At 42.6% G+C, this 24,612-nt stretch overlaps 1 protein-coding gene across 1 annotated transcript in view; it reads left to right on the top strand.

Moving 5' to 3' along the window:
- LOC127578574 (stabilin-2-like) overlaps positions 1-24,612 on the top strand; it is a 154,609-nt gene that overhangs the window by 102,858 nt on the left and 27,139 nt on the right. Inside the window, 12 exon segments of the mRNA XM_052030723.1 lie at positions 1,072-1,197; positions 4,189-4,262; positions 5,457-5,528; positions 5,633-5,752; positions 5,874-5,921; positions 8,225-8,308; positions 8,409-8,555; positions 10,987-11,127; positions 13,149-13,208; positions 17,419-17,595; positions 19,523-19,612; positions 22,587-22,733. Coding sequence (XP_051886683.1) covers positions 1,072-1,197; positions 4,189-4,262; positions 5,457-5,528; positions 5,633-5,752; positions 5,874-5,921; positions 8,225-8,308; positions 8,409-8,555; positions 10,987-11,127; positions 13,149-13,208; positions 17,419-17,595; positions 19,523-19,612; positions 22,587-22,733 — 1,286 coding nt within the window.

The raw sequence follows: 24,612 nt of genomic DNA, 5'->3' as shown, positions 1-24,612 counted from the left end.
ATAGGGAGAGGTTGTCCAGGCTAGGTCTTTATTCCTTGGAACGTAGGAGAATGAGGGGCAACCTCATAGAAATGTTTAAAATTATAAGGGGCATAGATAAAGTAGACAATAACAGTCTTTTCCCGAGGGTAGTGGAGTCCAAAACAAGGGGGCATAGGTTTAGGGTGAGAGGGGAAATATTTAAAAGGGACCTGAGGGGAAACTTTTCATCCAGAGGGTGGTGGGTATATGGAACGAGCTGCCAGAGGAGGTGGTTGAAGCAGGTACAATAGTATCATTTAAGAAGCACTTGGATAGGTACATGGAGGGGCGGGGCCTGGAGGGATATGGGCCGAACGCAGGAAATTGGGACTAGCTGGGTGGGGCCAGTTGTCGGCATGGACTGGTTGGGGCGAAGGGCCTGTATCCACACTGTACTGCTCTATGACTCTATAACATTGACTGGGGGTGGAACCTTACGGGTTATCAACTCTGCTTTGTAAGAGCAGTCAGATAACTAAGCTGAACCAGTGTGATACAACTACAGACAATGATGGAAAGATATGTCTTTTTCCTTGATTTAACCATGACCCATTGGTGATTCACAGGCAAACAACTACATGAAATTCAAATATTCACCTACCTTATTTTGGTCTGTTGCAAATTAAAGACTCAAAACTATCTGAAAGTAGAATAGATCCCATTGATCCCTTCTCACATTAATCCTCAAATGTACATATATTACTGATCAGCAAAGTTCCTGCCCCATGTATAGATTGAATTCTGATTGACCAAGGCTAGTTATGATTTACATCCTAATAAGGACACTACTTCCCCTGGCAGGTAAAAGTTATAACTTGCTCAGCACTGTAAGTATCATCGAATTCCAGCATAGTTAACAGATTTTTATTAATGAGTACAAAGGTTAGATTAATATCCACCGAGTAGCTGGTTAGCTTTGTCAAACAATCCAACTTTGCAGCCAGGAGTGGTTAAGAGTTATCAAACCGCACTGTTCATCGCTAGTTGAGTAACATTACTCGTAGGATGCAATGAAATCTCTGACCTCTTCCGGTGCCCTGTTTACCACAGCTGTGGATGCCTGTGAGACAGACAATGGGGGCTGCTCAGTAAATGCAGACTGCAAAAAGACCTTCCCAGGACAAAGACAGTGCATGTGCCGAGCAGGATACACTGGTGATGGACTTGTTTGTATTGGTAAGAATTATCTACAAATACCTTCAGCTCATTTAATCATTCTAAAAACACCAGCCCTCACTGTGTTATATTTTTCATTAATCTTAACAGTTGTCAAGTTACTATTTTTATAGTAATATAATATTTAAGATATCTTTTATATTATATAGAACACTACAGCACAGTACAGCCCCTTGGCCCACAATGTTGTGCCAACATTTTATCCTGCTCTAAGATCTATCTAACCCTTCCCTCCCACATCTTCCCCCCCCATTTCTCTTTATAGTATTCCACTATACGTAATATAACAGATTACACTTTCACTTTTATATTCAACCACTTCTCCTACCTATGTGGTGAACGTCTGGCCCCTGCAGTAGTTGCCAGAATTATTTGACCTGGCCCTGTTCCTGGAGCCTTTGATCACCCATTTGGCTACTCACTGGGTCTCCAGCCTCCACCTTGGCTTCTCCTGGAGTCTCCGATCTCCATCAGCTGCTCCTGAGGCTTCCTGTCAGCCCACAGAATCCCAGACCTCAGACTCACCAATTTCTATTGGATTTCCACACAACGTAGAAGGAGGCCACCTTGGCCCATTGATTTCATGCTGGTTTGGAGAGAGATCCCATTTTCCCATTAATTTTCCCTGTAACATATTCTCCTCATAATCCCATCAAGATCCCACCACTCACCCGCACTCAAGGACCAACTTACAGCGGCCAATTAACCTACCGACCCACATGTCTTTGGGATATGGAAGGAAACCAGAGCACCTGAAGGAAACCCACAGGGTCACAGGGAGAACGTGCAAACTCCAAACAGACAGCTCCCAAGGTCAGGGTTGATCCCAGGTCATTGGTCTTTGAGGTAGTGCTACCAGACTCCATAAATTACACCAATCGCATTCCAACACTGGTGTAATACACTGCAGTGCACCAAGGGAAAAGCAAACATGCTACAAACATGATTAGTAACATGATTCAAGTGTTTTAAAATGTCTAGAAAGTCTTAAGTAGTTTAAGATGCTTTCTCCCTTAAAAACAAATGTTCCTACTGTTTTCTGCAAATTAATGTTGTTAATAAAAGGTCAGTGTTACTTTTCACAGGTTTGACTACTTAGCCATGATCTTTTCAGATTCGGAGTCAGATTCAGATTAGTTTATTGTCGTATACACCAGGGTACAATGAAATTCCTTTTTGAAGGTCATCCAGTAACTTACATAGGGCCTTGTTAATATTATATTAGAGCAATAGCAATGCAACATGCAATTTTTTGGAATAACAGTGAACTTCTATTGTTAGTTCATGGGGCGAGGGCTGTACTGTTAAGAGCAACATTCGGAGACAAATGCAAGAATTTAATTTTGCTGGCTTTTGGAGTGGCACATGCAGGGATCTCTAAAATTATGGGACAAAGGTGTGCGTGCACATCTATAATGGCCCATTTTACATTGTTTTCAGATGATCATTGGGGGTTTTCTGCCCCTGCTCACCCTCAAAGTCAAAGTCGAGTTTATTGTCATATACACAAGTAAAGTATGCACAGGTGCAATGAAAAACTTACTTGCAGCAGCATCACAGGCACATCACATCAGATAAGCAGCATTCACAAGAAAAACATAAATTAAACATAAATTATGCACAATTTTTACAAGAAAGAACACAATTAGAACAAAAAATAAGTCCACTTTAGTGAAAAATGATCAAAGTGTTCATGGCGTTGTTAAACTGTAGTGATTGTGCCGGCTGGTTCAAGAACCGAATGGTTGAAGGGAAGTAGCTGTTCTTGAAACTGGTGGTGTGGGACTTCAAGCTTCTGTACCTCCTGCCCGATGGAAGCTGCAAGAATCTCATGTCCCTGACAGCATTTATTGCCTATCTGTAATTGTCCCTGAAATAAGTAGGCTCATGGGCTATTTAAACTGACTCAGGAGGTCTGAAATCACACAGACATCAGACAAGGAAAGGAAGGCAGATGGGTTTTCTTTAGCTGACATGCTGGTATTGGTATTGGTTTATTATTGTCACTTGTACCGAGGTACAGTGAAAAGCTTGTCTTGCATATCGATCATACAGGTCAATTCATTACACAGTGCAGTTACATTGAGTTAGTACAGAGTGCATTGATGTAGTACAGGTAAAAACAATAACAGTACAGAGTAGTGTTCACAGCTACAGAGAAAGTGCAGTGAAATAAGGTGCAAGGTCACAACAAGGTAGATCGTGAGGTCAGAGTCCATCTCATCATATAAGGGAACTGAACAATAGTTTTATCACAGTGGGATAGAAGCTGTCCTTAAGCCTGGTGGTACATGCCCTCAGGCTCCTGTATCTTCTACCTGATGGAAGAGGAGAGAAGAGAGAATGTCCTGTGTGCGTGGGGTCTTTGATTATGCTGGCTGCTTCAACAAGGCAGCAAGAGGTAAAGAGTCCAAGGAGGGGAGGCTGGTGTCCATGATGCACTGGGCTGTGTCCACAACTTTCTGCAGTTTCTTGCGGTCCTGGGCAGAGCAGTTGCTGTACCAAGCAGTGATGCATCCAGATAGGATACTTTCTATGCTGCATTGATAAAAGTCGATGAGTGTCAAAGGGGACATACCAAATTTCTTTAGCCTCCTGAGGAAGTAGCGCTGCTGGTGAGCTTTCTTGGCCATGGCATCTACGTGATTTGACCAGAACAGGCTGTTGGTGATGTTCACTCCCAGGAACTTGAAGCTCTCAACCCTCTTGACCTCAGCACCATTGATGTAGACAGGTGCATGTACACCACCCCCTTTCCTGAAGTCCCCCCCTTTTCCTGCTGGTGCTTTTGTGGACTCAAACTTTTTATTTTGTATTATTCTGTTTAAATTCCCCAGCTGTTATGGGAGGATTTTACCACAGGTCTTCGGATTATGCATCCAGAACCCCTGGATTGCTAATTCAGTAATGTAATCACAATGCTACGGACTCCAATAAACTCAGGATTACAAACTTATAAAAGGTTTCATTCCATTCTTTGTGTTCTTTAAGAAATTAATCCTTGCTTGGAGGATAATGGAGGATGCCACATCAATGCCGAGTGCACGCAAACTGGTCCAAACCAGGTAGGTCAAAATAACTCCGCAAAGCCCAGTTCACACCCAACTTTTGTCTCATGCAAAGGTTAGCTCACTCTGGGGCGCAGATGGATGTGTTATGTCAGTCCTCTAATACCCCTCTCACTTTTCCTTTGTTGGGAAGGGGTAGATATTATGGTCCAGTCCTGTCCACAGGTGGAATTGGCTGGAGAACCAATGAAAGCAGATATACCGGTGAAGTTTCTGGTCTAGAAATTTGATCACATGGCATTGTATTGTTTCAGCATTGCACAATTGAAAATTCACCTCAGATGGAATGAAACTCTGTGGAATTTGCATGTTCTCCCTGTGGCCATATGGGTTTCCACTGGGTGGTCCGTTTTCCTTCCACATCCCAAAGACGTGCGGGTTGGTAGGTTAATTGGCCGCTGTAAATTGCCCCTAGTGTGTAGGAGAACGGTAGAATCTGTGGGCAGTTGATGGGAATGTGGGGAGAATAAGATGGACTAGTGTAGGATTAGTGTAGATGGGTGCTTGTTGGTCAGCGTGAAAGTCAAAGTCAAGTTTATTGTCATAGGCACATGTACATGTATGCACAGGTGCAATGATAAACTTGCTTGCAGCAGCAACACAGGCACATAGCATCAGATAAGCAACATTCACAAGAAAAAAATAAATTAAACATGTTATACCCAATTTTTACAAGGAACAATACAACTAGAACAAAAAAAACAGTCCGTTATAGTGCAAAGTGATCAAAGTGGTCATAGTGTTGTTAAACTATAGTGATTAGGGTTTTGCCGGTTGATAAGCGTGCCAGATTATAAGATATCTTTATTAGTCACATGTACATTGAAACACACAGTGAAATGCATCTTTGCGTAGAATGTGCTGGGGGCAGCCCGCAAGTGTCGCCACGCTTCCGGCACCAACATAGCACGCCCACAACTTCCTAACCCGTACGTCTTTGGAATGTGGGAGGAAACCGGAGCTCCCGGAGGAAACCCACGCAGACATAGGGAGAACATACAAACCCCTTACAGACAGTGGCGGGAATTGAATCCGGGTCACTGGCGCTATGCTAACCGCTACGCCACCATGCCACCCATAATTAATAGAGTTTTACTGTACTTACTTATCTAATTTATGCCCCATAATTATTAACCTTGTTGATTTTTGCTTATGACTTTTTGACGGATTAATTCTAATTGGTGTTTTTAGGCAGTGTGTAATTGTTTGCTTAACTATGAAGGTGATGGAAAGACATGTAAACCAATCAATCCTTGTCGGATGGTGAGTACGAGTGTTGGTGCTTATTGTGCCTTAATGTAAACCGAGTAATTAATTGGCCAGAAACTTAGAACAATGAGTGAACATTTTTGTTCCATTTATTTCAGGACAACGGTGGTTGCAGTGCATTTGCCAAATGTAATCACACGGGACCAAACGAACGACTGTGTAGTTGTTTCGCAACTTATGTGGGTGATGGAATTACGTGTAAAGGAACCATATACAAGGTGCGTTCAGTGATTGTGACACCAGTTCTTCAGTTTAGAAAGTCAATCTACAAATATTTTCAGTTCTGGTTACCTGAACAATCCAGCCACTCAAAGATGACCTCTCACCCTTTCCTTTCAGGAGATGTTTTGGAATGCTGCCTCATCCCAGTTCTTTTACCACCTCCAGGTAAAAATGAGCTGCCTGAAGAAAATAGGAGAACTTAATGGTGAAGTATGGAGGTGTTAGATATAAATGATAGCTCACACGCAAAACCTGAAAGCTCTGGAAGAACAAGATGAGAGGATTAATGAATGGCGGTACTTGTCTATGTGGTCTTTAGCAAAGCCTTTGACAAGGTCCCGCATGGTAGACTGGTCTGGAAGGTTAGATCACATGGGATCCAGGGTGAGCTAGCCAATTGGATACAAAATTGGCTTGGTGGAAGGAGACAGAGGGTGGTAGTGGAGGGGTGTTTTTCAGATTAGAGGCCTGTGACCCAGTGGTGTGCTGCAGGAATCAGTGCTGGGCCCACTGCTGTTGGTCAATTTTATTAACAATTTGGATAAGAATGAAAGTGGCATGATTGGTAAGCTTGCGGATGACACCAACATTGGTGGTATAGTGGACAGTGAGGAAGGTCGTCTAATATTACAACAGGATCTAGATGAGCTGGGAAAGTGGGCCAAGGAATGGCAGATGAAATTTAACTCAGACAAGTGCAAGGTGTTGCATTTTGGTAAGTTAAACTAGGTCAGGACTTACACAGTAAATGATAGGGCCTGGAGAGTGTTGTAGAACAGAAAAACCAAGGAGTACAGGTACATAGTTCCCTGAAAGCGGTGTCACAGGTAGATAGGGTGGTGAAGGATGCATTTGGCACACTTGCCTTCTTCAGTCAGGGTACTGAGTACAGGAGTTGGGACATAATGTTACAACCATACAAGTCATGGTGAGACCACACTCAGAGTATTGCGTGCAGTTCTGGTCACAGCTATAGGAAGGATATTATTAAACTGGAAAGGGTGCAAAAAAGATTCATATGGATGCTACCGGGACTGGAAGGCTTGAGTTGAGTAGGCTGGGACTTTTTTCCCTGGAGCAAAGGAGGCTGAGGGACGACCTTATAGAGGTTTATAAAATCATGAGGGACATAGATAAGGTGGACGGTCACAGTCTTTTCCCCAGGGTAGGGGAGTCTAAAACTAGAGGGCACAGGTTTAAAGGTGAGAGGGGAAAGACTTAAAAGGGATCTGACAAGCAACTTTTTCACACAGAGAGTGATGGGTATATGGAACGAGCTGCCAGAGGATGCTCTAGAGGCAGGTACAATTACAACATTTAAAAAAGCATTTAGACTGATACATGGATAGGAAACGTTTAGTGGGATTTAGACCAAACACAGGCCGCTGTCTGTAAGGAGTTTATGCGTTCTCCCCATGTCTGTGTGGGTTTCCTCTGGTTGGTCCGGTTTCCTCCCACATTCCAAAAGACGTACGGGTCAGGAAGTTCTGGGCATGTTATGTTGGCGCTGGAAGCGTGGCGACACTTGCGGGCTGCCCCCAGAACATTCCACACAAAGATGCATTTCACTGTGTGTTTCGATATACACGTGACTAATAAAGATATATCATCATCATATCAAATGGGAATAGCTCAGAGAGACAATTTGGTCAGCATGGACAAGATGGGCCGAAGGGCCTGTTTCCCCACTGTATAACTCCACGACTCTATGACAGAGCAAAAAAGGCGTATAGCCAGTGGAAACTGAACCACTGCAGAAAGCATGAAGTATCATCACAACCAAAATCACGTCCATGAACCAGAAACAGGGAGACAGAAACTTGTCCTCAAGCACTTACATTAGGTCTTCAACAAAGCTCCTCAAGTTCGATCCCTTTGAAGTCAATGAAATCAAGTTTTTGAAGAGGGATACAGCACTGATACTGGTAAATTCTACATCAATAGCGAACACCCAGAGGAAATTTCTGCTCCAAATATAACCTTTGAACCAGGGGTAAATATGCCAATCCTGCATCCCCATTAAGCAGCTTTGTAGCAGTGTTATGTTATTTTATGTACTTTAAGTACATCATATATTTCCCTACTCTAAAAGTATAACACAGCTGTGGCTGTGCTATATATTTCTCTTCCAAAATTTAGCTTCATTGATGTCAAAGGGACTGAACTTCAGAAGTAGAGTACGACAAACAGTAGGAGTGAGCAAGCAAGGATAAACTTCTCTGATTCAGAGTGGACAGGTTGGGGCATCTGAAGAACTTTGTGCAAGGCAGCAGGGAAGCAGTGTATTACTGAGCAGCAGTGTGTGTGTTTAATTACCCACACAGGAGCTAAATCGCCAGGGTTAAAAACTTCACTCAGTGGAAGCACACTCTGGAATAAGGAGGCTTGACATTGATATTGTTTATCTGTGATCCCAACTTTGGTGGTATGAAATGAAGCAATGCTGCTCTATTTTCCTGTCCTCACAGATGCATGGTGTGACTGAACTCGGAAGTCAAGGCCCCTTTACTGTGTTCGTCCCCAGTAATGATGCTTTTAAAAACGAGTCCCAGGTAAGCCAGAACCAGTGTTCAAGACTGGAGCATTTTCCAAGGCAAACTGTTTAAGTCATTTTCCATGAGCATTCAGCTCACTCTTGTCTTCAATGTTTAGATACCAGAATGGACATCAAAAGGACAAATGGCCCAGATTCTCCGTTACCACATTGTGGCATGTAACCAACTGCTGCACAATCGGCTAATCAGCTTGAAAAGCCTCGTTTCCCTTCAAGGAGAAACCATCCAGTTCTCCAATGACAATGTGAGAGAGAAACTGATAAAACTACATGAGAACAAACTGCATAAGCTGCCTGTTGTTTGGTGTTAATACTGGAACTAAATGTGGGGAAAAATGCAAAAAAAATCTATGTCTCAGTTGACAATTGGTTATGGGATCAGATTCCTCCTCCCAAAAACTCAATGTACAAATCGGTCCGATGCTTGATTGCCATACACAGGGGCACTATGTTGTCAGAAGTGCAGCTATTGGCTGAGACGTTAGGATGGTGTATCAGCCCTGTGAAGATTTTATGGTATTGGTATTGGTTTATTATTGTCACTTGTACTGAGGTACAGTGAAAAGCTTGTCTTACAAACCGATCGTACAGGTCAATTCATTACACAGTGCAGTTACATTGAGTTAGTACAGAGTGCATTGAGGTAGTACAGGTAAAAACAATAACAGTACAGAGTAAAGTGTCACAGCTACAGAGAAAGTGCAGTGCAATAAGGTGCAAGGTCACCACAAGGTAGATCGTGAGGTCAGAGTCCATCTCATTGTATAAGGGAACCGTACAATAGTCTTATCAATAGTACAATATTTAATAGTTCAATAGTACTATTTGAGGAATAGGGATATTGATACCACAGGCAAACATTTATCCCACAACCAACATCTAAGATGGATGGATAGGCCAATTGCTGTTGGTGAGGGTTTGCTATACACAATTGGTTATCATATTTCCATATTTGCAGCAAAAGCAATGATTTGTATCATGAAAGGTTTGGTAATAACTTGAGCCTCTCTCTTTCTTTTTCCTATTTTCCTTTTACATTTTCTTCTTCTCTTCCTTCAGTCATCCAAAGGTAGAAACTCATTGTGACTATGTAAGTCTCCAAAAGACAAAAGTACTGCTATTAGTTATTGCAGCAAATCTGAGATTGTTTCACACAATATTACAGCCATGTGTTAGAGCGCATCATTTTTATTTGAATGTTAATCCAAACTCTTGACCCATGAAGAGTGTTGTAGAACAGAGGGACCTAGGAGTATAGGTACATAGTTTCCTGAAAGTGGCATCACAGGTAGACAGGGTGGTGAAGAAGGTGCTTGACAACACTGGCCTTCATCAATCAGGCCTAGAGGATGGTGACTAGAGGTGTTCCATGGGTATCTGTTCTGGGTCCCCTGCTGTTTGTGATTTTTATAAACTTGGATGAGGAAATGAAGGGGTGGGCTTGTAAGTTTGCAGATGACACGACGGTTGGAGGTGTTGTGGATAGTGTAGAAGGTTGTCGTAGGTTCCAACGGGATATAGACAGGATACAGAGCTGGGGGCAGATGGAGTTCAATCCAGAAAAGTACAAAGTGATACACTTTGGAAGATTGAACTTGAAGGCAGAATACAAGGTTAATGGCAGGATTCCTAGCAGTATGGAGGAACAGAGGGATCTTGGGGTTCAAGTCCATAGATCCCTCAAAGTTGCTGCACAAGTTGATAGGATGGTTAAGAAAGCGTATGGTGTGCTGACCTTCATTAGTTGGGGGATTGAGTTCAAGAGATGCGAGGTAAAGTTGCAGCTCTATAATACTCTGGTTAGACCACACTTAAAGTATTGTGTTCAGTTCTGGTCGCCTCACTATAGGAAGGATGTGGAAGCTTTAGAGAGGGTGCAGAGGAGATTTACCAGGATGCTGCCTGGATTAGAGAACATGTCTTATGAAGAGGATGAGCGAGCTAGGGCTTTTCCCTTTAGAGTGACAGAGGATGAGAGGTGACTTGATAGAGGTGTATAAGACTATGAGGTGCATAGCACCTTTTTCCCAGGGTGGCAGTGGCCAATACCAGAGGACATCAGTTTAAGGTCAGAGAAGGAAAGTTTAGGGGAGATGTCAGAGGTAGGTTTTTCACACACAGAGAGTGGTGGGTGCCTGGAACTCACTGCTGGGGGTGATGGTAGAGGCTCATACAATAGGGACATTTAAAATACTCTTGGAGAGGCACATAGATGTAAGAAAAATGGAGGGTTATGGGCTGTGTAGGAGGGAAGGGTTAGATTGATCATGGAGTAGGTTTATATAAGTCGGCACAACATCGTGGGCCGAAGGGCCCCTACTGTGCTGTACTGTTCTATGTCCTAAAATCCATCGGTCGGGTACGACCAAAGTTCCAAATGTGCTGGGTTATCAGAATTTTACTGTACAATGTTAAAGGTCCCTTATGAACGCAAGTTTCTATGGGATAAACGTCTACGTAACCCTCTGTGTGGTCATTGATTTAAGAGGAATGCCTACCTGTGAATCAGTAAAGGCCATTCCATTCAAGTCAGCAAACAAGATGCTGAAGTGGAGAATTTTACCTCAAATATATAAATAATAGACAAGGATATATGTTATGTTGAGCTATATTCTTTGCTATCTTTGATAACTATGATTTTAATTGTTATTAATTCCTACATCTTTTAACTGACAGAACATCTTGACTCTAAACAAGAAAGCCAAGGTCATAAGCAGTGATGTTATCAATGCCAATGGTGTGGTCCACTTTATTGACAAGATACTCACACCTCAAAATATGATTATTGTTTCCAAGGATAGTCAAGACTCCAAACAAGTAAGGGTTCCAATGTTCAAAATTAACTTAATGTTAATTCTCGTAAATTTTAGCTATACCTGATACAAGCAGCAGAAAATATAAGAGGTGGATAGGATTTTGAATTGCAGATAATTAGCAGGATTATTTTATGGAATTAATCTTTGCCGTGATCTTTGCTGTTATGTTGATATCAGTTTGCTCCATTTTGCCATCACTTTATAGACTGAACTCTCTGGAACAGCCTTGTGACTAATAAAAACAAGAATACCAAAAGTTGTAGCAATAATTATTAGCTAAAACTACAGCTAGGATCATTTGAATTATTAACTAAGTCATGGTTAATATATTAATTTGTAACCTTTCAGTTTTAACCCAGTTATTTAGAAGTAAGCTCTGTTAAAATAACCCAAATATAAATGCATTGAACAGAATTGACTGTGACAGTGACATTAACATAGATATCTGTAAACATTTAACTGTGATTATACAGAGTCCAAACTTAGATAATTTTATTATTCATTTTTAGAACATGATTGCCATTGGCAAGGCCAGAATTAGCGAGGTGGTTGTGAGCTGCTGCCTTGAATTATTGTAGTCTGGATGGTGAAGTTGCTCCCACCATCTTGTTGGGGAGGCAGTACCAGCCATGATGGAGGAATGGCCACCACTTCAGAGTGGAGGGAGAGCTGGTGATGGTGTTCCCATTCACCTGCTGCCCTCATCCTTTCACATGGTGGAGCTTGTGGGTTTAAATAGGAGTAGGCAAGTTCTATAATAATGGCCAATGTGAAGTGGAAATGATAGCTTGAGATCACTTACTCCAGTATTTTCTAAATTTGCATCCAATTGTAAAAGGTTAAACCACCATGACACAATGGGTGCAACTTTTCTTTTGCTGCCCTGATATCAAAAAATATACAGGGCAGGAATTGGACAACTGCCTTTAATCCCAAAATCACAGTATTGGAAAGCAGGTAGGTTTTAGACTGGGCAAGTCTCTCCTTCCTAAAATTAGTTAAGCAAGGACAGGTTGAGCGAGCTCGGGCTTTTCTCTTTGGAGAGAAGGAGGACGAGAGGTGACTTGATAGAGGTGTACAAGATGATAAGAGGCATAGACCGAGTGGACAGTCGGAGACTTTTTCCCAGGGCGACAATGACTAACACGAGGGGACGTAATTTTAAGGTGATCGGAGGAAGGTATAAGGGGGATGTCAGGGGTAAGTTTTTTTACACAGAGAGTGGTGGGTGCGTGGAACGCACTGCCTGCAGAGGTTGTGGGGGCAGATATACTAGGGACATTTAAGAGACTCTTAGATAGACACATGAATGATAGAGAAATTGGGGGGGGGAGGCGATGTGGGAGGGAAGGGTTAGATAGATATTAGAGCAGGATAAAATATCAGCACAACATTGTGGGCCAAAGAGCCTGTACTGTGCCGTAGTGTTCTAAGTTCTACGTTCAATGCAGATTTAGCAGGAACCATTGTGCACACATACACTCATGTGCACAGTATGTGGGCATGCTCAGTACACATGAGCACTGTTGCACACACATGTGCAGACACACACATTCACACCCACTCAGGTGCACAAATGTGCTGATGTTGGGAATTATAGACGAAGTTTTATAAAGTTTTCATGGGTGTAATAGATATTATTAAGGAGGCCAATTACTAGGGGTGTTTGGAAGAAAGGTAAAAGAGAAATAGAGGATTTTATTACCCAACAAACATTGGCGGTCTGGAGCTCACTGCCCGAATGTGGAAGGTGGAAGAAACCTCATCAGACTTAGCAAGTACTTGGATGAGCACAGATGTGATATAACCTGCAAGGTGATGGGGCAAGAGTTGGGTACTGAGATCAGGTTGGATAGTGCTTTTACAACTGTCATGGACTCAAGGGGGTGTATGGTCTTTTATTTTTGTCAGAAATCTCCATGATTCCATGAAGTTAGTGGCATACCTCACAACATTTCAGACTGTCTGTCAGGAGAACTATCACCCCTAATAACAAATCTTCAATAACTTTCCTCCCTGCAGTTAAATTTGACAACAATGGCAGAAGAAAATGGATACTCCATATTTGTCAATCTCTTACAGGTAAGCGAGCTTTCTTCATATAGACTGGAAAGTGACTAAAATGCTTCTTTAATTTGGGATTGACTCTATAATCCCATATAGAACAAAACGAGGCCATTTGGTCCATCCTGTCAGTGGTAGTTTTTGGAAACCGACATTCCTCTAGTTCCAAAGCTCCCCAAAGCTTAAGTTTTCTCCTGCTAGGTATTTTGTTCTTTCATGGGATCTAGGCATTACTGTCAAGGCCAACATTTATTAGCCATCCCTAAATGGTCTTGAGAAATTGGTGGTGAGCTGCCTCTGGAACCAGACAGCCCATTAGAATGTTCCAAGGTTTAAACCCCAAGACAGTGAAGGAACAGTGATGTATTTCTAAGTCAGGATAGTGTACAACCTGGAGGGAACTTGCAAATGGCAATGTTCCTATGTGCTGCTTAACAACCTCTTATTGGCGGCCTTCTCAAAGTCCAAATACACTATTTTCTTTACTTCTCCCTTATCCAGCTAGTTAAAACCTAGGAAATAAAACATGATTTCCCCTTCATGTTAACTCTGTCCAATTCCAATTATAATTTTCCAAGTACCTTTCTACTGATGTCAAGCCAACTGCTCTGCAGTTCCCTGCTTCCTCTGCCTATCCTTTCTTACATTGCGGGGTTACATTTGCTGCCTTCCAGTCAGGGGACCATTCTAGAATCTGTCGAATTTTGGAAGATGCATCCACACTCTATAACTACCTTCTGCAAAATTTTGGTAGGTGGGTCATCAGGATCTGAGAATCTATTGGAAGATCTGAGATGAGTAACTGCATCATATTTTGTAGATGCAACATACTAGTGTCATAGAGTCATAGAGCTATACAGCACAGTAACAGGCCCTTCAGTCCAACTCATCCATGTCAACCAAGTTGTCTAACTGAGCTAGTCCCGTTTGTCTGCATTTGGCTCATATTCCTCTACCTGTCCGAATGTCTTTTAAATGTCATAATTGTACCCGCCTCTACCTCTGGCAGTTTGTTCCATACACTCACCACCCTCTGTGTGAAAAAGTTGCCCCTCAAGTCCCTTTTAAATCTTTCCCCTCTCACTTTAAATCTGTGCCCTCTAGTTTGTACTCCTCCATCCTGGGGGAAAGACTATGACGATTCTCCTGATCTATGCTCCTCATGATTTTATAAACCTCTATAGACACCCCTCAGGCTCCTACACTCCAAGGAAAAAAAAAGTCCCAGCCCATCCAGTCTCTCCTTATAATGCAAAGCCTCTGTTGCCATGATGTACTGGTGATGAAAGGAATGAATATTTAAGGTGGTGGATGGGGTGACAATCAAGTGGCTGCATTGTCCTGGATAGTGTCTGGCTTCCTGTGTGTTACTGGATCTGGACTTACCCAGGCAAGTGGATAATATTCATTCACTCTCCTGACCCGTGCCTTGCAGATGGGAGAAAAGATCTAGCAATCCAGGAAGTGCAAAAATGCTGCTCTATTTATCCAAACTGCTATTGAAAGTTAGTTACCTTTGAATCTGTATCTTCCATATTTTCAGGCAATGCATTCTTAGATCTCAACAGCTCACTGAGTTTATACCATAAAGTGCCAGGGTACCAATTCACAAAGTTTGGTTGCTGTAATGCTCCTGATTCAGGCTACGTCTGTCACTCATATTGGCGATCGCACGGTAGTGTAGCGGTTAGTGTAACGCTATTACAGCGCCAGCGACCCAGGTTCAATTCCGGCCACTGTCTGTAAGGGGTTTGTATGTTCTCCCTGAGTCTGCGTGGGTTTCCACCAGGTGCTCCAGTTTCCTCCCACATTCCAAAAACATACAGGTTAGGAAGTTGTGGGCATGCTATGTTGGCGCTGGAAGCGTGGCGACACTTGCAGGCTGCGCCCAGAACACTCTACACAAAAGATGCATTTCAGTGTGTGTTTCAATGTACATGTGACTAATAAAGATGTCTTATCTTAATTTGAAGTCCCCTCAAACAGATCTCAGGGTACACTGAATAGAAAATATTCTCTCCATCCAGATTTCCTTTACATATTGATCATTAATGATTCTAATCCAATTTATCATTGCGTGGAAGGCAGATCAACTACGTACAAGAAAGTCTTGGTGTAGAGTTCACATCTGCATATGAAGCACTTGACTCCAAAGTGGATATTGCACCCCGTGTAAAATTTCCCTGAGCAACAAGCAATCTGCTGGAGGAACTCAGCAGGTCCTGATGCAGGGTTTCGACCCGATATGTCAACAACTCCCTTCCTCCCACAGATGCTGCCTGACCTGCTGAGTTCCTCCAGCAGATGGTTTGTTGCTCCAGATTCCAGCATCTGCAGTCTCTTGTGTCTCTAAAATCTCCCTGATATTCACTCTAGCATAATTAATGGATTTATTCTATAACAGTGATTCCTCTGCTAGATGAATTCGTAATGGTGTGAATTTAATCAATGATTTCTTTAATGAACAAGGCACTGTATTTTAATTCAAATATTTAGATCTACACGTAGAACGTTTTGCTAAAAATGTAGCCATTCAATCTAAGTGGTCTATGCCAGTATTAATGCTCCACCAAGCTATCTTGGTCCATATACAAAATTATGCTAGGCACAGATAGAGATGTCTAAAACTAGATGGCATAGGTTCAGGGTAAGTGGTAGGAAGTTTAGAGAGGATCTATGGAAGAACTTTTTCACCTAGAGAGTGATTGGAATGTGGAACACACTGCCTATGAGGTATTGTCACAACATTTAAGAAGTAAGTCTTGGGATCTTTTTCATTGGAGTGTAGGAGAATGAGGGGTGATCTTATAGAGGTGTATAAAATCATGAGGGGCATAGATAGGGTGAATGTGCACCGTCTGTTTCCCAGGGTTGGGGGATCATGAACAAGAGGGCATAGGTTTAAGGTGAGAGGGGAAAGACTTAATAGGAACCTAAGGGGTGACTTTTTCACCCAGAGGGTGGTCAGTATATGGAATGAGCTGCCAGAGGAAGTGGTTGAGGCAGGTACATGAACAACATTTGAAAGGTACTTGGACAGGTACATGGATAGGAAAGGTTTAGAGGGATATGGGCCAAACACGGGCATATGGGAATGTCTTAGATGGGAATCTTGGTCAGCATGGACCAGTTGGACTGAAGGGCCTGTTTCCGTGCTGTATGACTCTTTGACTCTTAGTAACCAAACAAGCACTTGAAATGCCAAGGTGTAGAAGGTATGGATCAAGTGCTGGTAAATGGGATTACTACAGATGTACAGTGGAGAGCATCCTGACTAGTTGCATCACCGCCTGGTATGGACCCTCCAGTGCACAGGATTGCAAGAGGCTGCAGAGGGTTGTAGACTCAGCCAGCTCCATCACAGGCACGACCCTCCCCACTATTGAGGACATCTTCAAGAGGCGCTGCCTCAACAAAGCGGCATCCATCACTAAGGACCCTCATCACCCGGGGCATGCCCTCTTCTTGTTACTACCATCAGGGAGGAGGTACCGGAGGCTGAAGATCCACACTCAATGTTTCAGGAACAGCTTCTTCCCCTCTGCCAACATATTTCTGAATGGTCCTTGAACGGCACAGTAGCATAGCAGTTAGCGCGATGATCGGGGTTCGATTCCCGTTGCTGTCTGTAAGGAGTTTGTACATTCTCCTGTGTCTGCGTGGGTTTCCTCCGGGTGCTTCGATTTCCTCCCACATTGTAAAGATGCACTGGTAGGTTAATTTGGGTTTAAATGGGCTGCGCGGACTCGTTGGGCCGGAAGGGTCTGTTACCACGCTGTAAATAGAATTTTAAAAAAACCATGAATGCTACCTTGTTATTCCTTTTTTTTGCACTAATTATTTATTTTTGTAATTTATAGTAATGTTATGTCTTTGCACTGTACTGCTGCCACAAAACAACAAATTTCATGTCATATGTCAGTGATAATAAACCTGATTCTGGTTCTGGATGGTCAGCATGGACAAGGTGTTTCTGTCTCTATGACCAAGACTCTATGACCCTAACCTCAGCTTATCCGATCAATGTTTTATTCTCTTCTCCCTTGTGTGTGAAAACAGCTCCCCCCACCCCCACAAAATATGGATTTGTTAATCACCTTTGGAGTAATGAGTTCCACATTCCAACACTCTGGATAAAGAGGTTTCTCCTGCATTAAGGGCATTGTAGTTTTAAAACATTATTATTTTATCACAGTAATGATTTACCTGTTTATTATTTTTTTCCCAGGAGACAAACATACTGAACATGATTAGTGATCCGAAGCATAAACCTGTCACCCTGTTCCTGCCGAAAGACGCCGCCATGAAGTCCTTATCTAAAACACGACAGGATTTCCTGTATAATAAGGACAACCGAAATGCTCTGATAGAGTACCTTAAATTTCATGTTATCAGGGATGCCAAGGTAACTATTGTAACTCAGGAGAGAGTTAAAACATTGATATACTTTAGATTTAGGAAGCACTCATGAATCTACTGTAACTTGTTTTTTTTTGAGTCTTATGGTAGTTTATATTAAATGATGAAAGAGTGTGATACTGGTTATAAATAACATTCAATATTTTAAAACAATTGTACTGTACAAATGGGTTCTTTAGTTTAAACTACCACTGTATAATGAATATGAAATTCCTTTCCCCACTCCAAAATTAAATCAATATTGCATTAAATTTAAATTCCAAGTAAGTTTCAAAAAAAGAGGAAATGAAGTCTCATAACAAAGAATGGGGCTGTCAATTAATGGAATTAATGTGTTCATAAATTAATATGTTTTTTTTAGCCTGCTAATCATGTCCCTTAACTTTAAAAAAAGAACCTTAAAAAAAATTACATTATAAACTTTTGTCATACCATCTGCAGGTCAAATCCAGTTTAGCATTTTGTGATGGACATGCCCCCTGACCCCACACCCACCATCTTGTCACGGGGTCCCTCCCTCCCCTCAGCCTGTGCACCATAATGGAGAAAAAATACTTTAAACTATACAGCCTGCAGGTCATGTCCAGATTGTCATGTTGTGTCTCATTGCTGCAAGTTTTTGGTGTCCTTATGTCTATTGCCTCAACGATTTTTTTATTGATCAGGTGAAAAAGAGCATGTGTTTTTCAATGGTCCATTTAGATTAAAGACAAAGTGTTTTTCTCTGTCTAAGGATGTAATTACAACTGTGATTAAGGCACAGTTTTTTATTTCTTAATCTCATGACAGCTCTAGAATTTATCCACCAGCTTAATCATCGAGATGTGCAAAGAAGTTTCAAGAATAACAATAGCTTCATCTTTGTTCCTGAGGCACTGGGAACTAGGTTGCATAAAATTGATTTGCCTTCACCTTGAGTATAGGTGATTAAGGGTGATCACCTCGGCAATCTTAAAATGTTAAAATCATTTATGAGGGTGGACATGAGGAAAATAATGGATAGAACAGAACAAGGAAATGTGACCTTAAAATTGGAGAGGGTCATTCAGTGATGAAATCACTACACATAAGAACTTGAAGAAGCCTGGGAGGATTCCCCTAAAGACTCTGAGGGGGAAGGTCATCAGGTGCTTTCACTACTGAGATCCATGGATTTTCTTTTGATGGACGTGGAGCTCAGGTGTCTGAATGGGATTCAGACACAAACCAGCCATCATCCAAGTGAATGCAGTTAACTGGAGTTAAACAGAACTTGATGATAACAACTTGAATTTATTTAGCACCTCCCACATCATAAAGGCTTACGTTTCTGTTTTCATTGTGCATTCTCTTAGCAGCTACATGTCCAAGTTGAATTCAGGTTGCATTGCTTTGACAGATAGATTTCATTAGTTTATTGGACTGTGTACTATCTGGAGATTTATTTTCATTCTCTCTTAAGGGTATTCCTGACAAAGCCAACATTTGCTGCCATTTATTAGTTCTTTTTTTTAGATTATTCATCTCCAGGATGCAGGCATTTTTGGCAAAGCCAGTAAGTATTGCCAGTTCTAAAGTGCCTTTGAGAAAGTGGTGTTGAGCTGCCTTCTCTGTCCTGATGGTGAAGGTGCTCCCACAGTGAAGTTGGTTAGGAAGTGCCAGGATTTTAACAATGAAGGAACAACGATATATCTCCACTTCAGGATGGCAGGTGACTTGGATGCAGTCTGTAGGTGATGGTGCTGTGCATGTCCTTCTCGATGCTAGAGATAACAGATTTGGGAGGCAGTGCTGAGTAACCGCAACGCATTTAGTCAATGGTTCACAGTGCAGCTGAAGTGTGCCAGTGTTGCGGGGGAAAATGTTCATCAGCAGCTTTTGAGAAGATGGTTCAGTGACCTACATGTATTTATTGTTCACTGTTGTGTCTGCAGATTTTGGCAGCCTTTCTGCCTCAAAGTACCTCGCTGAAGACACTGCAAGGGTCTGACATCTATGTGAGCTGTGGGCGGCGAAGAAGCAAGGTGAGTTGGAAGGAACCTTTTCTCCATCTGTCAAGAATGTGTGGTGGCTCTTTCAGAACTAAATGCAATTAACTCCCAAGTCTGGGAGTGGATCAGTGAAGCTATATTTTCAAAGGACAATCTAGTCAGCACATAGTGTGAAGTCAGACATAGAACATAGAACATAGAACAATTACAGCACAATTCAGGCCCTTTGGCTCACAAAGCTGTACCGAACATGTCCCTACCCTAGAAATTACTAGGCTTACCCATAGCCCTCTATTTTACTCAGCTCCATATACCGATCTAACAGTCTCTTGAAAGACCCTAACGTATCAGCCTCCACCACAATTTCCGCCAGCCCATTCCACGCACTCACCACTCTCTGAGTAAAAAAAAACTTACCTCCGGCATCTCCTCTATATCTGCTCCCCAGCACCTTAAACCTACGTCCTCTTGTGGCCATCAATTCAGCCCTGGGGAAAAGCCTCTGACTATCTACCCTATCAATACATCTCATCATCTTATACACCTCTATCAGGTCCCCCCTCATCCTCAGTCGCTCCAAGGAGAAAAGGCCGAGTTCCCTCAACCTGCTTTCATAAGGCATGCTCCGCATCCCAGGCAGCATCCTTGTAAATCTCCTCTGCACCCTCTCTATGGCTTCCACATCTTTCCTGTAGTGCGGCGACCAGAACTGAGCACAGTACTCCAAGTGGGGTCTGGCCAGGAACCTATATAGCTGCAACAATACCTCACAGCTCCTAAATTCAATTCCCCGATTGATGAACGACAATACACCATATGCCTTCTTAACCACAGAGTCAACCTGCGCCACCACTTTGAGCGTCCTATGGACTCGGACCCCAAGATCCCTCTGATCCTCCACACTGCCAAGAGTCCTACCATTAAGACTATATTCCACCAACATATTTGACCTACCAAAATGAACATAGTGTTACAATACCATCATCCCAATGATCCAGCAACCACTGCCCAGTCAAGAATCCAGGGTTGCAGGAGAATTCCTTTATATATAATTGGTTTGTATTTTTCCTCTCTCTGCTTTTGCTCTGAAGAAATTATTACATAGCAAATCCATTCAACTATAGACTGTACCTCAACCACTGCTGATGGAAAGATTAAGACCACAAATGATCATGAGGTGAGCTGGAATTAGAGGGCAGGATATAATTTGAAATAGAAATGAATCCATTTCCCATCTTACGATCATGCATTCTGTCCAGTCCTTCCAGCCAATGTCCACACTTATAATGGCAAACTTTCCACAAATTAGTTCCGAACTACTGCCAGTGGTAGTGTTGGAGAGTCTCACCTATGCATCTCCCAGACCCAAGCTGCACTACCGTGGAACTCTGAACCTCCAACCAGCTCTGTGCTTCATATTGCTCTGAGTTTCCTGTTGTATTACAAAAGCAAAATATTATATAAAAACTGAATTAAACATACTACTATAAATTGACAAATCCATTACAACTGTGTGCACTATTCAGATCACCTTATAACCATTTTTCATCAGACAGCACTTGCTTTCCAGCCCTGATGCTTCACCAGAGGAAATTTAAAAAGTAAAATATTAAAACCTATGAGAAAATCCAACAATTCTGTGCTGCACGTATTTCCTGAGGCAACGTCATTGAAGCCCTCTCACACCATTACTCGAATGTTGAACTAGGGACCAAAACACATCCCATTCCTTGCACACAACTTTCATGCCTAATGCAAAAGGCAAAATGCCATGGCTGCTGGAACATAGAACATCAAACACTACAGCACCGTACAGGCCCTTCGGCCCACGATGTTGTGCCAACATTTTATCCTGCTCTAAAATCTATCTAACTCTTCCCTCCCACAAACCCCTCCATTTCTCATGGCTATCTAAGAGTCTCTTAAATGTCCCTAATGTGTCTGCCCCCACAACCTCTGCCGGCAGTGCGTTCCACGCACCCACCGCACTCTGTGTAAAAAAAAACACTTACCCCTGACATCCCCCTTATACCTTCCTCCAATCACCTTAAAATTATTCCCCCTCATGTTAGCCATTGCTGCCCTGGGAAAAAGTCTCTGACTGTCCACTCGATCTATGCCTCTTATTATCTTGTATACTGGAACTCTGAAACACAGAGGGAAAATTCCTCAGCAGATACTGTGAGGAGAGAAACTGAGATAATGTTTTCGATCTGTGCATTCTTGGTGTTTCACTTTTTTTGTCATCACTGCTGTTGATATAAAATTGTGAACAATGTCATGGGATATCTACTATAATAAATTAATCTGTTTACATGTGCGTGCAGTTGCTGTAAATGTTGTGCTTACATTCTGTAACACTTTTCTGTCACACCTGGGGATACTGCCAGAAATGTACAAAACACCAGCGATGCCACAGTTAGAACACTGTGCTGGGTTCCAGTCACCGTGTTACAGGACAGGTATTGTGGAGAGAAAACGTGTCCAATCTGTGCACTTTCATCAGATTAGGAAACTGTCACAGATTCAGCAGGTTTGAAGCAAATACAGAAATGGAGGAACTACAAAGGCAAAAGGGAAAGTCTGTGGAAGATAGGGGAATAAATGACAAAGGGAATGGTATGCAAGGCAGAAAAGGATTGAACTGGAATGTAAATAAGGAAATTATGGGTTTTAAGGAGATGTAAATGGTAATAACAAGACCATTATCACCTCTCACTCTCCAAAATGATGGGATTAATGGTTAACACCTAAGAATGTTGAACTCAAATCCAGACCCAAGATATGGAGGCACAACAGACTGGAGATACTGGAATCTGGAGCAAAAAAAAAACGAGCTGCTGGAGGAACTCAGTGGGTCAGGCAGCATCTGTGGAGGGAAATGGACAGTTGATGTTTCAGTTTGAGACCCTTCATCAGTCCAAATAAAACTGTCTGCCTGGCACGATCCATAAGGTATCAGTTGCACAGAACATGTAATGTCCAATATTTTGTCTGCTGTTCCCAGGGTGAATTGTATCTGAACAGGAGACGCTGTAAGATTACGCAGAGGCACTTGGAGTTCAATGATGGCATCGCTTATGGCATCAACTGTTTGCTGACTCCTCCCAGCATCGGTGGTCGATGTGACAGTTTTTCTTTTCATGATATTATGGTTTGTATCAGTTTGAGGCTGGCAACTTTTTTTTTGAAATGTCTTCTTTTAAAAAGTGCAGTTATTTATTCTGTGAATTCTTGTGTAACAGTGGTCCTATATGTAGCAAGAAATGAATAATGTTCAGGCTTTTGCTTACAAGTAGCAGGTCATGTACGTGTGCAATGACCATCCCCAAATCCCTTGATAATCAATGACATTACTTTCACCAAGTCATTCTTAATTACCAAGGGGTTACCAATGACCAGAAACATAAATACTGTGGCTAAAAGAGCAGGTCAGAGGCTGGGTATCGTGCAGCAAGTGACTCATCTTCTGACTTCCCAAAGCATTTCTGCCAAGGCACAGACAGATGTAATGGAATACTCTCTACTTCGAGTCATAGATTCCTAATGCACAAAAACTTGGTCCATGCCAGCCAAGATTCCCATCTAAGCCAGTCCCATTTGCCTGTGTTTGGCCCATACCCCTCTAAACCTTTCCTATCCATGTATCTGTCCAAGTGTCTTTGAAATATTGTTAATGTACCTGCCTTGACCACTCCCTCTGGCAACTCATTCAATATATGGACCACCATCTGGGTGAAGAAGTTCCCCTTCAGGTTCCTATTAAATCTCTCCCCTCTTACCTTAAATCTATGTCCTCCAATTCTTGATTCCCCAACCCTGGGAAAAAGACTGCGCATTGACCTGTTCTTTGGACAAGGGCAGTGCCAACATTGCACAAGATGCTTGACATCACCACCAAGTAATCATAGCAATTAGGTTGGCACCCATCCACCAACCTGAATGTATAGCTCCCTCCACCATCGGCAGAACATCTAACGTGTGCAATACACAAACTCGCCAAGGTTCCTTCAACAGCATCTCCCAAAGCCACAACATGTACCATCTAGAAAGATGAGAGAAGCAGGAGCAAGGGAACATCACTGCCTGCAGGTTGCACACTATCTCGACTTGGAAATATCATGTCAGTGAGTCAACGTCTTGGAAATCCCTTCCCAACAACTCTGTAGGCATACCTTCACTGCTGGAACTACAGTCTGCAAGCAGATGGCCCAGTATTCTCAAAGTTAATTAGGGATGGGCCATAAATGCTGCCTTACTATTGCACAGGATGGTCCATTCAGCCCAGCGGGTGCATACAAGCTCCCAACAGCACAACCCCATCAGTCCCATTCCTCCCCCTATCTATCTGCACCCGTTCAACTCATTCACTTTTGCACACCACCCATCAACTCCCTTTTGGTTCTTTTTGCCATTTGCCGAAACTAAGGGGTAATTTACAGTATATAATTAACGTACCAGCACATCTTTGGGACATGGGAGGAAACCCACATGGTCACAGGGAGAACGTGCAAACTCCACACAGGCAGCATCGGAGGGCAGGATTGAATCTGGGTCTCGGGAGCCGTGAGGTAGCTGCACTACCTGCTGTCACCATGCCCCCATGTCCCTACCTCAGACGTCCCATGAACAAATTTTAAAAATACCTTCTAGAACATAGAACAATATAGCACAGGAACGGGCCCTTCGGCCCACAATGTTGAGCCAAACAAATGAAACTGGTAATTAAATGCCTTACTAAACCTTCCGTCTACGCAAGGGCCAATTCCCTCCATTCCCTGCACATCCATGTACTTGTCTAAGAGCCTCTTAAACGCCTCTATCGTATTTGGTTCCACAACCATCACTGGCAGTGCATTCCAGGCACCCACCACTCTCTGAAGAAATAACTTGCCCCGCACATCCCCTTTGAACTTTCCCCCTCTCACCTTAAATGCATGCCCTCTAGTATCAGACATTTCAACCCTGGGAAAAAGATACCAGCTCTCCACTCTATCTATGCCTTTCATAATCATCTGTCAGGTCTCCCCTCA

The sequence above is a fragment of the Pristis pectinata genome, chromosome 15 (assembly GCF_009764475.1).
Source record: "Pristis pectinata isolate sPriPec2 chromosome 15, sPriPec2.1.pri, whole genome shotgun sequence".
Lineage (NCBI taxonomy): Eukaryota > Metazoa > Chordata > Chondrichthyes > Rhinopristiformes > Pristidae > Pristis > Pristis pectinata.
The sequence above is the reverse complement of the archived record's forward strand: the minus strand, read 5'-3'. Positions and strand labels throughout refer to the sequence as shown.